Below are 14,169 nucleotides of genomic sequence, written 5' to 3' on the forward strand. Positions count from 1 at the left end.
ATTTATGTTATATGGTTTATCTTATATAAAGGTAACATTATTTTGTGAAGATATCCTAAAAAATGTTTAAAGGAAATATTACCTACTGAAAATAACATGATATAAAGTGAATCTGGACTCAAACAACTTACTGTAAATATTCTCTCAAAGTCTGACTATTATTCCTCCTTACAGAACACAGACACAAGCTATTAAATACTGACAAAAAAAATGCATTCTGTGATGGTGAGAGAGGAGATAGAGAGGGAGAAAAGAAATCCCAGACTGAATTTTTTTTGTTCAACTTTATCCACAGTTTGCATCGGTAATATACATTTAGTATTCCATTTATGTTTAAATGCATCAGAAAATCAATTAAGATAGATCTGTGACCAATACAAACATTTCTGAATTCTTCAAAAAATTCAGTTAGAAAAGTCATTAAACTAGCATTCTGTAAAGGTAAGTATTAAACGAATGGTAACGCATTTTTATTCCTTATTTCAATTCTCATATATCCAACATCAGTTCTTGTGCCATACAGTAATAAAATTTAACAGAAATAGGTATCTATTGAAATTTTTAGGGCCTAATAAAATATTTTAGTTTGATTGTTCAACCCTCATCAAATCACAAATCCCATTCAAATAATGATAATCATTCTTAATTCAATAACTGATGAAGTAAATATATAATAATCATAAAAACATTTAGAATAAATTTTACACTTAAAAACTACTAAAAGAAATACATCAGAGCCTTGGTATAATGTTGTGATTGGGGACTATGCTGTGAAACTGCGTTAGGGGTGGTGTTGCCATTTGGCACAAGAGTAAATGAACTGCCATGGGCAGGTATGGGCCTCAGATGGACCCATCTTAAATGGAATTTTGCTTTGCAGTAAAGAATGCTACAGTGAGGTTCTGGTGTGATTTCTCTTTAAAGTAATAACTAAATGACAAGTGAAATGCAATAAAGAAATGGCCTATAATTTCACTACTATTTCAACGATATTAAACAGGACAATATTTGTCAAATAATTAACACTAGATTGATTAATAAGAGGAATTCTATAGCATGGATAACTATGAAAGCAGCACAAATAATTGCTGTAGTTTTTAACAGACACATAGTTTGTAACATGGTCAAATTTTCTACATAAAAATGCATCAACTAAGGCATTTATTTGCCATTTCTCACCTATATTATCCAAGTTTTCACTAGGGAGATTGACTATGTCAATGAGATTTAAAAAAAAAAATCCAACTAAAAAATAACAACTAATTACCTCAAATATTTAAAGTAATAAATTACCAATAATTTAATTCTTAAACCTTATAGTCATAAGAAGCTTTAATTCTTTAAAAGCTCCAATTTGACCCTTGGGGAATGTAAAGAACACATCTGTATTTTAAAGCCAAAATTTAATTCTACGGCTTCATGCCAACGGATCAAAAAAAACAGAGTTGTTCCTACACCAATTATTACTATACCATTTGGCACACTAGTTTTTACCGTTTATATATGCCCTTTGAAATACCCAGGCCAACATTTTTAATAAGTTGCATCCATATTAAGAGGTAACAAGTGCAAATGATCACATATTTAAGATATGATACTTGCTTGGCTACTATAAAAGTAATTATTAAGGTTCTTCTATAGGAAACTGAGTTATTCAATACAGTAATGTTTTTGAAAAATTCTTACACTACTACCAATGCAAATTTATCCACCTCTAAATTAAACAAGGACTTTATGTAACATAGTATCTCATGAAAATACTTATAAATTGGTCTGTGTTTAAGTCAACATCAAGTTAATTGAAGATAATAAAGCTTTACAGGATCCACAAATGGCCAGATATCGAGTAAAAACCTATTCCTCAACTGCTGCTCTCTCAATACAGGAAAGGCAGCACTAATGTAATGCTCCTGAAAACCAAGATAGAAACCCAAACTTTGGCAGTTTTATCAAAATGTCCTTGATAATTAGTACTCCACTAGTTTCTCAAAAACCTTACTGCTTGTGTAACATTTTCAATACAGAAATAAAATACTCTTCAAATAATACATATTAAAAGATGATTAAGTTTCACAAAATTAAATAGCATAAATTAAGCATATTAACATTGGTTTTTGACAACATGAAATAACCAATTTAAGGGAAACTGCAACGGACTAAAAAAAAACCACAAATGTCACAATGTGAGGCACATTTAAATCCTCACACATTATTGACCTTACAAAATCTACTAAAATATTTTAAAATTCCATTGACTCTATTAATACATAAAAAGAAATTGCAAAAATGCTTAAGACTATATAAGAGTCATCAATTACACAGGCACTTCACATGTAAACAATCTACAGTACAACTGAAAATATTTTGGCACCAACCTATAATACTAAAAGAATTTAATATAAAGCCAGAATTCTGTTTTTCCTACTCATTTTTTCTAGAAAACTAAGACCAAAGATTCAAGAAATTGTGTATAAACTAGGATTAGAAGTGTACTAAATAACTCAAATATAGAATTGTTTTAAATTGCTAAAAAACAATTACCTTTATCCAGATGTTTACTAGTATGCTATGATGTAAAAAAATTAAACATAATGTGATTATTAAATTGAAACTACAGTTTAAATTTAGTATCAATCTGCTTTCTGAAAAATAATCAAGGTTATCAACTGACTTGGTAAAAAGAGAATTTGAATTTATCAAAAACTCTTATTAAATTAATCCAGTTTTCCTCCAAAAGAAGTTTGGGCAATTAAAAGTTTTAAGTTTGACATTTTAATGTAATTTTTTAAAAACCCTAAGGCTTGACCTAAGGCAAACTATTTTTGACTGAACATTCTTATTCATGAACTTGTGATATCTGAAATCACTTCAAACAAATGAAACTATACACTTATGATTTTAAAATGTTATATCAAGCCATAGAAAGCTGAGATGCCTTGGTTGTAGGTAATTCAAGGAGCGCCTGAACTGTGACACCAACTTTCACAAGACCTCGTTCTTCCAAAATATGATGAGGCAAACAGAGTCTTTCCTGGGGGGGGGAAAAAAGATATTTGAGCATTGGTTTTTTAGTAGTGTAGTAAAACTTAAGTCAGAATTGGATTTTAAAAGCATGCTTTCTGTAAAACTTCAATAAAAAATACATAATTCTAAGTTTGCTTTTATAAATATGTAATCCGAAATGTGTTTAGGTTCTTAACTCATACTAAGAAAAGATCAGCCTTGTCTGAAATTTTGTCATCTATACCTGATTCTCCTTCTCTACACAGAAAACATTCATAAAAGAATAGCTTACCACTTCTATACTTCCCATTCACTATTCAAACACTGCTAACTTGTATTTGCCCCTAAAGCATCTGCCCACTAAAATCACTGTGGTAAAAATCACCAATGCCTTCTTAAATGCCAAATATTGCACATGTATACTTGACTACATTGTCATATCATGCTTTTGATTGATGCCTTTCTTGAAACCTTACCCCTCCTTTGTTTTCTTTAACACCACTTTCTACTTCTTCAACTTTTCTGACAGCAACTGTGCAACAGCTTTCATTTGCCTTCACTGATCCTCTTCTAACATCCTAAATGTTTCCAAGGGTACTGTCTTCATCCTCTTCTCTTTTTAACACTATACCCTTTCCTTGGTATTCTCATATATTCCCATAATTTTAACTATCCCCTCTCTCCTGATGACTTTCAAATCTTTATTTCCTCCCAAGATCTCTCTACTGAGCTCCAAATACAAATGCCAATTGGACACAGCCAAATGGACATCCAACAGACATATCAAAATCAATGTGTCCACAACAGAACTACTTCTTCACCCAATTAACTTGTCCTTGTTTGTTCTATATCTTGGTTAGGAATACAATAATCAATCTCTATGACATAAACCTGGGAATCATAATAGTCTTCTCTTTCTTCCTTACTCCCACAACCCATTTGCCAAATACTACTGATGATATCCCATAAAGAGTTTTCAAAAACTATCTGCTCATCTGCAATTTCACTCTATATTTGTTGTCTTCCCAATATTTTGCTTATTTATTCAAATAACTACTAAAGTGTACACTAGAAAAGAAGAAAGGTTTCAAAGTAATGACTTCAGCTCCTACCTTAGAAATTAAAAAGAGAAGAGCAAATTAAACTAATGGTACAAGGAAATAAGAAAATAATGAAAATGAGAGAGAAAAACAAAAAAAGTAAAAAAAGAAAACAATATGGAAAAAAAATCAATGAAACCAAAAATTAGTTCATTGAGAAGAGTTTTAAAAATTCATAAACCTCTACCTAGGTTAATCAGGAAAAAGAGAAAGAATACACAAATTACCAACATCAGGAATAAGAGATGGGACATCACAAGATATTCTACAAATACCAAAAAGATAACAAGGAGCCTTTATAAACAACTTTATGACAATAAGCTTGACAAATTGGATGAAATGGATAAATTATTTGAAAGATACAACATACCAAAACTCATGCAAGAAGATATAAGTAACCAGAATAGCCCTATGTATATTTAAAAAATTGAAATTGTAATTAAAAACCTTCCCACAAAGAAAACCCCTGGCTCAGATGGCTTATTAATGAATTTGGCTAAATATTTTAAAAAGAAATAATATCAATTCTATACAAAATCGTGAAGAGAAGGAAATTCTTCCTAATACATTCCATGAGATCAGTATTATCTTGATACTACCAACCAAAGACATTAAAAGAAAAGAACACTAAAAACCAACATTCCTATGAACATAAATGGAAAGTGCCTAAAAATTTCAACAACTTGAATCCCACAACATAAAAATAATAACAGCAACAACTATGACAACAACAAAATCTATCATGACCAGTGGAAATCTAGGGCTGAGTTGACATCTGAAAATCAATCAATGTAATTCATACTATTAACAAACTAAAAAGAAAAAAATCCAATTATCTCAATAAATACAGAAAAAGCATTAGATGAAATCCAACATCCATTCTTGATAAGAACTTTCAGCAAACTAGGAATAAAATGGAACTTCCTCAACCTGATACAGGACATCTGTGAAAACCCTCCACGGAACAGCATACTGAAGGGTGAAAGACTGAAATTTTCCTCAAAAAATCAGGAATAAGATAAGGATATCCACTCTTACCACTTCTATTCAACATTGTACTGGAAGATCTGGCAATTATGCAAGAAAATGAAACATTAAATTAAAGACATTTGAATCAGAAAGGAAGGAGAAAAACCATTTCTATTCATAGATAACAAGAACATCCATATAGAAAATTCTATAGAATCTACAAAAAGCTAATAGAACTAATAAGTGAAGCAAGATTGTAAGATACAAGATCAATATATAATAAACACCAATTGTATTTCTACACATTATCAACAGAAATTAAATTAAAACTACTAAACAACCACATAAACAACAGCATGCTAAACATGAAATACCTAAAGATAAATCTGTAAGAGCTATGTAGTGAAAACTATAAAACATTGCTGAGGGAATTAAAGAAGACCTAAGTAAATGAAGGGATTTACTTTGTTCATGGAAGGGGAGACTCAATAGTGTTAAGATATAATTCTCTCTGTATTGTTCCATATTTATAAATCTAATTCCCATAATTATCTCATAAGTTTTTTTCTTTTCCTGTAAAAGGTGACAAGCTAATACTAAATTTATATGGAAATACAAGGGACCCAGAATAGCCAAACCAGCTTTGAAAAAGAAGAACAAAGTTAGAGGACTAAGACTACTTGATTTCAAAATCTATAGTAAACAACAGTGTTTTACTCACGTAAATATAGGAGGCAAAGGGTCAATGAAACATAATAGAGAATCCAGAAATAGACCCATGGATACATGGACAAATGGTTTTTTAAACAGATGCAAAGGCAAATGAATTAAGAAAGGATAGGCTTTTAATCAAATATGGGAAAGACTGGATACCCATAAACAAAAAAAAAGGAATTTGAGGAAATTCCTCAAACTCATACCAAGGGAATCTACAAAAAAAAAAAAATCCCACAGTTGATATCACACTAAATGATAAAATGACTAAATGCTTTCCCTAAGATCAAGAGCAAGATAAGATGTTCACTGTTACCACCTTTATTCAAAATTGTACTAGGGGTTCTTCTAGCCAGAGCAATTAGGCAAGAAAAAGAAATGAAAAGCATCCAGACCAAAAAGAATGTAAAACTATCTCTATTCGCAGATGACATGACTCTATATACAAAAATTCCTAAGGCATACGAATACACAGAAAAACTATTAGAACTAATAAATGAGACTACAAAATCAACAAAAGGAAATCACTCCTATCTGTATATAGTAGCAACAAAATATCTGAAAGTGAAATTAAGAAAATAATTATATTTGCAACAACAAAAGGAAATACTAAGGATTTAATTTAACAAAAGAAATGACAGTCTTGTATGTTGAAAACTACAACACATTGTAGAAATAAATTTAAAAAGATGTAAATAAATGGAAAGATGTCTCATGTTCATGGATCAGAAGACTAACTATTGTGACAATGACAATATTCTCCAAATTGTTCTACAGATTCAATGCAATTCCTAACAAAATCCCAGCTGGCTTTTTTGAAGAAACAGACAAGCTAATCAATCCTAAAATTGACATGAAAATGAAAGGGACCCAGTACAGCCAAAATAACCTTGAAATACAACAAAGTTGGGGAAGACTCACACCTCCTGATTTCAAAACATACCACAAAGCTTCAGGAAGCAAGACAGTATGATACTGGAACAGGGAATTCAGTGGGAAAGTATTTAGAGTCAAGAAATTGACCATAAGTTCAACTGATTTTCAACAAGGGTCTGAAGGCAATTCAGTAGGTTTAGAGTTTTATCAACAAATGATGCTGGGAAAACTGGATAACCACATGCAAAAGCATGAATTTGGACCCCTACCTCACGCCATGAACAAAACTGATCTCAAAAGGGATCACAGACATAAATGTAAGCCATAAAACTGTAAAACTTTTAGAAGAAAATATAGGTCTAAATCTTCGTAACCTTGAATTAGGCGATGTTTTCTTAAACATCACAACAAAATCACAAGCAACAAAAGAAAAAAAGAGATAAACTGGACTCCATCAAATTTAAAATTTTGTGCTGCAAATGATAATTCTATCAAGAAAGTGAAAAGACAACTCACAGAATGGGACAAAATATTTCTGTAAATCATATATCTCATAAGCAACTTGTATCCAGAATATATAAAGAGTTCCTACAACTCAATAATAAAAAGATGAATAATCCAATTAATAAATGAACACAGGATTTGAATAAACATTTCTCTTAAGAACATATAAAAACCATCAATAAACACATGAAAACATGCTCAACATCATTAACCATTAGGGAAATGCAAATTAAACCACAATGAGATACCACTTTGTACCTGCTAAGATGACTAGAATCAAAAAGGTGGACAGTAACCATTGCTGGTAAGGATGTGGAGAAATTAGAACCCTCATATATGGCTGGTGGGAAGGTAAAATGGTGAGTTGGAAAATATTTTGGCAGTTTACTCAAAAAGATAAACATAGAGTTACCATATGACCTACCAATTCCACTCCTAGGGACAGAACTAAGAGAACTGAAAACAAATGTTCAGCCAGGTGCAGTGGTATGCAACTGTAGCCCCAGCCCGTTGAGAGGCTAAGGCAAGAGAATTGCTTGAGCCCAAGAGTGCAAGACCAGCCTGGGCAACAGAGCGAGATCCTGTCTCAAAATTTTAAAAAAAGTGTTCAAACAAAAACTTATTTATGAATGTTCACAGCAGCATTATTCATAATAAGCAACGAATGGAAACAACACAAATGTCTATCAATTGATGAGCAGATAAACAAAATGTGGTATATACATACAATGGAACACTATTCAGCCATAAAAAGAAATGAAAGGCTGGGCTCGGTAGCTCACACCTGTAATCCTAGCACTCTGGGAGGCCGAGGCGGGAGGATGGCTCAAGGTCAGGAGTTCAAGATCAACCTGAGCAAGAGCGAGACCCCATCTCTACTAAACATAGAAAGAAATTATCTGGACAGCTAAAAAATATATATAGAAAAAAATTAGCTGGGCATGGTGGCGCATGCCTGTAGTCCCAGCTACTCGGGAGGCTGAGCCAGGAGGATCGCTTAAGCCCAGGAGTTTGAGGTTGCTGTGAGCTAGGCTGATGCCACGGCACTCACTCTAGCCCGGGCAACAAAGCGACACTCTGTCTCAAAAAACAAAAACGAAATGAAGAACTGATTTTTGCTACATGTTAACATAGATGAACCTTGGAAAAATTATACTGAGTAAAAGAAGTCAGACACAAAAGACCATATTGTATGATTTCATGAATGTAATGTCCAGAATAGGCAAATCCATAGAGACAGAACAGGGGAGACACTGCTAATGGGTAAGGGTTCTTTTCTGGGGTGACAAAAATATTATAAACTTAGATTGCTGTAACTGTTGCTCAACTCTGTGACTATACTAAAAGAACATTTAATTGTATACTTCAAATAAATGAATGCTATGGTATTTTAACCATAACTCAATAAAGATGTTTTCTAAAAAAAATCAATACATGTGCCCAATCCCAGGCTTAAAAAATATAGAACTTCAATCTATACCTTCTGCCATATACAAAAATTAACTTAAAATTGGTCATAGACCTAAATGTAAAACCTGAAATTATAAAACTTCTAGAAGTAAACATAAGAGAAAATCTTGTGACCTTGGGTTATGCAAAGATTTCTTAGGTTTGACAAGAAAAGAACAATCCATTTTAAAAAATGATGAATTGTATTTCAAAAACTTTGAAAGTCCTATTCTTTGAAAGACATTCTAAGGAGAATATAAAGATAAGCCAAAGGCTGGGATACAATATTTGTAAATCACAGATCTGATAAAGGACTTATAAAGAAATCTCAAACTCAATCCTAAGAAAACAACCCAATTAAAAAATGGACAAAAGATTAGAATAAACACTTCAAAAAAGAAGATATACAAATGGCAAATAAGCCCTTCAAAAGATGATTGGTCTCATCCATCTTCAGCAAAATGCAAATTAAAACTGCACTAGCAAGCCAGTATATACCTTATTACAATGACTAAAATTTTAAAACAACACTTGTCAGTGTTGTTGCATGTATAAATAGGCCATTGCTTTTTATTTCTGAGTGGTAATTTATCATGTGGATATAGCACAATTTGTTGATCCACTGACCTGTTCATGGACATGTTGGTGAGGAACTTGAACTTTCATACACTGCTGCCAGGAATGAAAATGGTACAACTACCTTGGAAAAGAATTTTGTGCTTTCGTAAAATGTCAAGCACGCACCTACCATATGCTCCAGTCATTACACTGCTAGGTATTTACCAAAAATTAAAGAATGCATATATCAGTACAAAGACATAATTGTTCATAGCAGCTTTATTTGTGGTAGTCCCTAAAACTGGAAGCAACCAACATGTCCATGAACAGGTCAATGGATCAACAAATTGTGCTATATCCACATGATAAATTACCACTCAGAAATAAAAAGCAATGGCCTATTTATACATGCAACAACACTGACAAGTCTTAAAATAATTATGTTAAGTGAAAGAAGATAGAAACAAATCATACATATTGTATCATTCCATTTATATAAAACTCTAGAAAGTGCAAACTAATCTATAATGACAAAAGGCAGATTAGTGGTTGCTTGGGAAAAGAAGGATTGCAAAGGGACATGAGGAAACTTTGGGGGGCAGTGGAAATGTTCATTATTTTGACCCTGGTGGTGATTTCATGTTGTAAGCATGTGTCAAAACTTGTCAAATTGTACACGTTATTTATGTGCACCTTGTTGTATGCCAATTATACCTCAATAAAAGCTATTAAAAATAGAAAATATATTAAAATGAAAAATTGATTGTATATTATCATTTCTGAGTTCAGGAAAAACACATTGAAGCTAAAAATAAAATTCTTAAAACAAAAATGGCAAAACATGGGTATAGTGGCATGCATCTGTAGTCCTAGCTACTTGAGTGGCTGAGGTGAGAGGATTGCTTGAGCCCTGGAGTTTGAGGCTAGCCTGGGCAACATAGTAAGACTGTGACTCAAAAAAAATTTTTTTAATTATAAAACAGGAAAAACAGGAAAATGTATGCAATGTATTAGCTGGAAAAAATGTATATAATGTAATAGCTGGAAAAAAAACTTTCTAAGTTTTCTATTTCCTCAGTAAGAGATTAGGAATACAAAAAAGAAAGAACATAGACATTTTTAAGAATTAAAACTACAAAATATTATATGTCAAATATAGAGAAGAAATAATTAGAAAACAGTGTGTAGTTTCCAAATTGCATGTAATTCATTGATTCTATATATATTAAATTGTATATATTCACTTAAGGAAAGAGGTTAAAGTGGGATCTGTAGGCCAGATTATTATGACACTGTTTAAAAGAGAGCTTAGCAAGCACAACTTAACTGATCTGCTAACAATGTCATTTCTCTCAACAGTCAGTCGTGTTTAGGTCAGGCTCATAATATTTTCAAAAAAAGCAATATTTTGATTATATATTTCCATTGTATACTTATAATACTGCTTTAATCATTAACTTTATAATATTGCAATTACACAAAGCATAATTCCCAAACCAATTCCTGCAAATTTCACAGTTTGTCCATTGCAGATATTATCATGATACGCTACTAAGATTTCCAATTTGACATCTTAAAATAAAGTTTAAAACACTGTTCACATTGAACGTAAATCTTCCAATCAGAGTTCATCCATGGACTTACAAAGGAGACCAAATGTTCTCTAGTAGAAAAAATGACAGTAGCAATGCCATCACAACCAAGTTTTAATATGGTCACTGAGTTATGTTTAGTCAGTGATGTGCATGATTAGTAAACTTTCCTATATATGTAGCTAGTTTATAAATTATTTTAAAAGCAGCTAAAAAAAACCTCATTCATTAGATAGCTGCTGCAGTTAAAGCTAGAACGTAGGGAAAAGTACCAAGACAAGTATTTGTTTTATGTTCAGAAAGCATTATTCATTGTTACTGTGCATATAATTAATTCATATTTAAGTGCTGATTTTGTTAGGTAAATAACAATTACCTGTGAGACACCCAACTTTTTACAAGCATCAAGAAAATTTTCTACATTTCTTCGACATTTTGCCATGCTCAGTTTGGGCTGTAAATAAAAAAGGGAAAGGATGTATTTTTAGACATTTTTTGTAGAGAATTTAAAACTGAAAATTGAATTTACTGAATTATGCTATTTAAGGACAGTTTTTAGAAACTATATCTTCCTTTAGAGAACTAACAAACTGTAGACAGAACTTACCACTGCTGGTGATGGTACATGAATACTAGCTACAGAGCGTGGCCTTATATGATTGGCTAAATGGCAAAGAACAACCCCATCCATCAGTGCAGCTCCAATGTCATCAGGCAAAATCACTTTTAACCTGGATTCAAGATTCTATAAAGAAATGTGTATAAAGCACAGATATTTTATCTAAATATTTATTTTATATATTTATATTATTAACCATTATAATCCAAAAAGTTTAAGGAGTATTGAGTCCGTAAAATCCATACGATTTATTAATTTTCCAAGTTAAACCCATTTCTATACAGTAGATCTGAAAGGTCAATCTGACTTACATTGCGAAGTTGTCGTATTTGCTCTCGCTCTTCCCGTAAGTGTTCCATCTTTCTTCTCATTGTAAATCCTGGATCTGCTGCCCCATATTCCTGGCGAGATGAGCGACTAAAAGCTATAAAAACAGAAATTTTCTAACTTGTTACAAAGCTAATAGGAAGGAGTAACCATTGATGGGGAAAGAGGCATCATAAAAACAATCAGTACAAAATTATATAAGACACTATTACTTACTAATACATTCTAAATATTTTTTAAAGAATATATTTGAACTCCACTTATCTGCATAATTAAAAGCAACAGGAAAGACAAGTGTAATGATTTCTGCCACCTATACATGTTCTTATTTAAACATATGTTTATTAGATACTTATAACCCAGGTTAAAAATTATTATTTAACATATGTCAGCCTTTTTCTTTTAAAGAAAAAGGAAATTATTCTTGAAGGTCAGTACAGTTATTCAGGAATAAAAACTATAATTCAATACCTTGCCAGGTAACATGGATCCATTTTCTTTTGGGCTTGCCAAATGCGAAAAGATCCCTTTTTAAAACCACAATATAATGGAGTGCTATAATTTCAAAGTGTTTGGTCTGCTGGCTGAGTGGTCATTCTAACAGCAGTCACAGTAGAGTAGAAATAAGACTGCAGTATATCTAAGGCAAAAAGCTGAGGTTTCAGGAGCTTGAAGGTAAAGAGGAAGAAAGAAATGGGAATGGGAATTGGAAAGACAAATAAAGTTAAGAGAGAATTACTTTTAGGAGAGGGGAAAGAATCTATGTGTACTTAAAACTATGGAATCAATCCCATTTAAGCTGAGAAACTCTAGTTTCAAACATAACCAATAAATTTTATTTTAAGAATATGTATTTACCTGATCTAGGCTTCAAGCCAAAGGGACCATGTGAAAAGCCATCAGTTCTGTCATAGTCCTAAAAAACAGAAAATAAGTAAGACCTCTTTTCTTTCAAAATAATGAAGATACTCATTCATATCCAGTCCAATTTTGAGAAGTTTTTATTTTTTCCATGATTAGTGGAGTAGAAAAAGGTAACTTGCATTTTGATTCAAGCTGATACACTTCACTTTTAAGAGGTAAATAAATATTTGCTAATTGACCTGACCATATAGGCCTTTAAATACTTCTCTCTCACAGTATAAGGAAAATGAAAATCATTATGGAAGTGCATAAAATAGATACTATTTCTTCAAAAAAGAACCAGATTAAATTCTCCCCCCAAAATGAAGTAAGCTTCAATAAAAAGTGAATTTAGCATTTACTCAATATCTACTACAGACTTGACAATGAGACAGAGCAGGGACCCCTCTTAGGGGCCTGCCGGGCCTCACTACTCCTCCATGTAAAAATAAAGGAAAAATTTTGAGTCCCTTCAAGAGAAATTCCAGGCACCTAGCTAGCCCTGCAACCAGCGATTAGAAAGGTAAATGAATAATCTGATAAGCAAGAAGATGACAATAACTTAAACCACAGCCACCAAAGTAAGTCAGAGTCACAAGATATTTGGTTCCCTACAATAACTAAAGATAACATCTTAACATATGTCCTTGAGTTGTTTTTCAGAAACCGGGACCCTCACTCAATGGAAAATGGGTCTACTCTCATGTTGACCTCAGACAGACTAAAAACAGAAAATAGGGAAGTTCTGGGAATTTCCCAGCCCTTAACTCACTCTGAAACCCACCTCACCCCTGCCTTTAAAAACTCTGCTTGTAAGTCATCAGGAAGTTCTGGTCTTAAGTGCTGGCTGCCCATTCTTCTTGCTTGCTTTGGCTTTGCTACACCAAGCTAGAGGACCCAAATTTGGTTCAGTAGCATTAACAGAGGGTAACCTGAGGCCAATCTACATATTCATACTAATAGAGGCTGCAGAATGATAGAGAATAAATTATTCTGTCTTCTATTTGAATGCTCATTATTCCAAAGTGTTTCCACACATGGTGGTTTGATCTGGAAAGATTTGTAGTATATTAAATAAACCTAAACTTGGAGTTAGAAAATTTAGACTATGTCTCCAGCACAACATTTAATTTCTCTGTCATTGTTTCTTCATATTTTAAATGAGGTTACTGTGAAAATTAATTGAGATAACTAAATCAAACTACTTTGTAAACCGTAGAGTGATAAAACAATATAATCTTAGCAGCACCTTATTTAATCTGTATAACAATTCTGTGAAGTAGGTAGGCCTAGGCTTCCATCACTTATCTGCCATATATTGACTAGGGTCTTTGGTAAAGTTATCAATCTTAGCTGTAAAATGATGATGATGATACCTATTTCATGGGATTGCTTTTGGGTTCAAATGTACAGACAAGCACTTTCTTAATGGTAAAACACTACACTAATTGGTCTTACCATTTTCCATTCACATGTGAAATAGAAGCCATCAGAAATTTGTAGATTATCTGAATTGTCTGCTAATTAACATGTAAGATGCAGTTCAAGTTGAATG

At 32.3% G+C, this 14,169-nt stretch overlaps 1 protein-coding gene across 2 annotated transcripts in view; it reads right to left on the reverse strand.

Annotated features, from left to right (window-relative positions):
- Positions 1-278: 278 nt before the first annotated feature.
- LRCH2 (leucine rich repeats and calponin homology domain containing 2) overlaps positions 279-14,169 on the reverse strand; it is a 108,878-nt gene continuing 94,987 nt past the window's right edge. For both annotated transcript variants that reach the window (XM_045538902.1, XM_045538901.1), the window contains 5 exons: positions 12,570-12,627; positions 11,696-11,808; positions 11,373-11,510; positions 11,142-11,219; positions 279-3,031 (listed from right to left, as the gene is read on the reverse strand). In XM_045538902.1, coding sequence (XP_045394858.1) covers positions 2,912-3,031; positions 11,142-11,219; positions 11,373-11,510; positions 11,696-11,808; positions 12,570-12,627 — 507 coding nt within the window. In that variant the 3' untranslated portion in view covers positions 279-2,911. The remainder of the gene's footprint in view (positions 3,032-11,141; positions 11,220-11,372; positions 11,511-11,695; positions 11,809-12,569; positions 12,628-14,169) is intronic.

This window comes from Lemur catta, chromosome X (assembly GCF_020740605.2).
Source record: "Lemur catta isolate mLemCat1 chromosome X, mLemCat1.pri, whole genome shotgun sequence".
NCBI lineage: Eukaryota > Metazoa > Chordata > Mammalia > Primates > Lemuridae > Lemur > Lemur catta.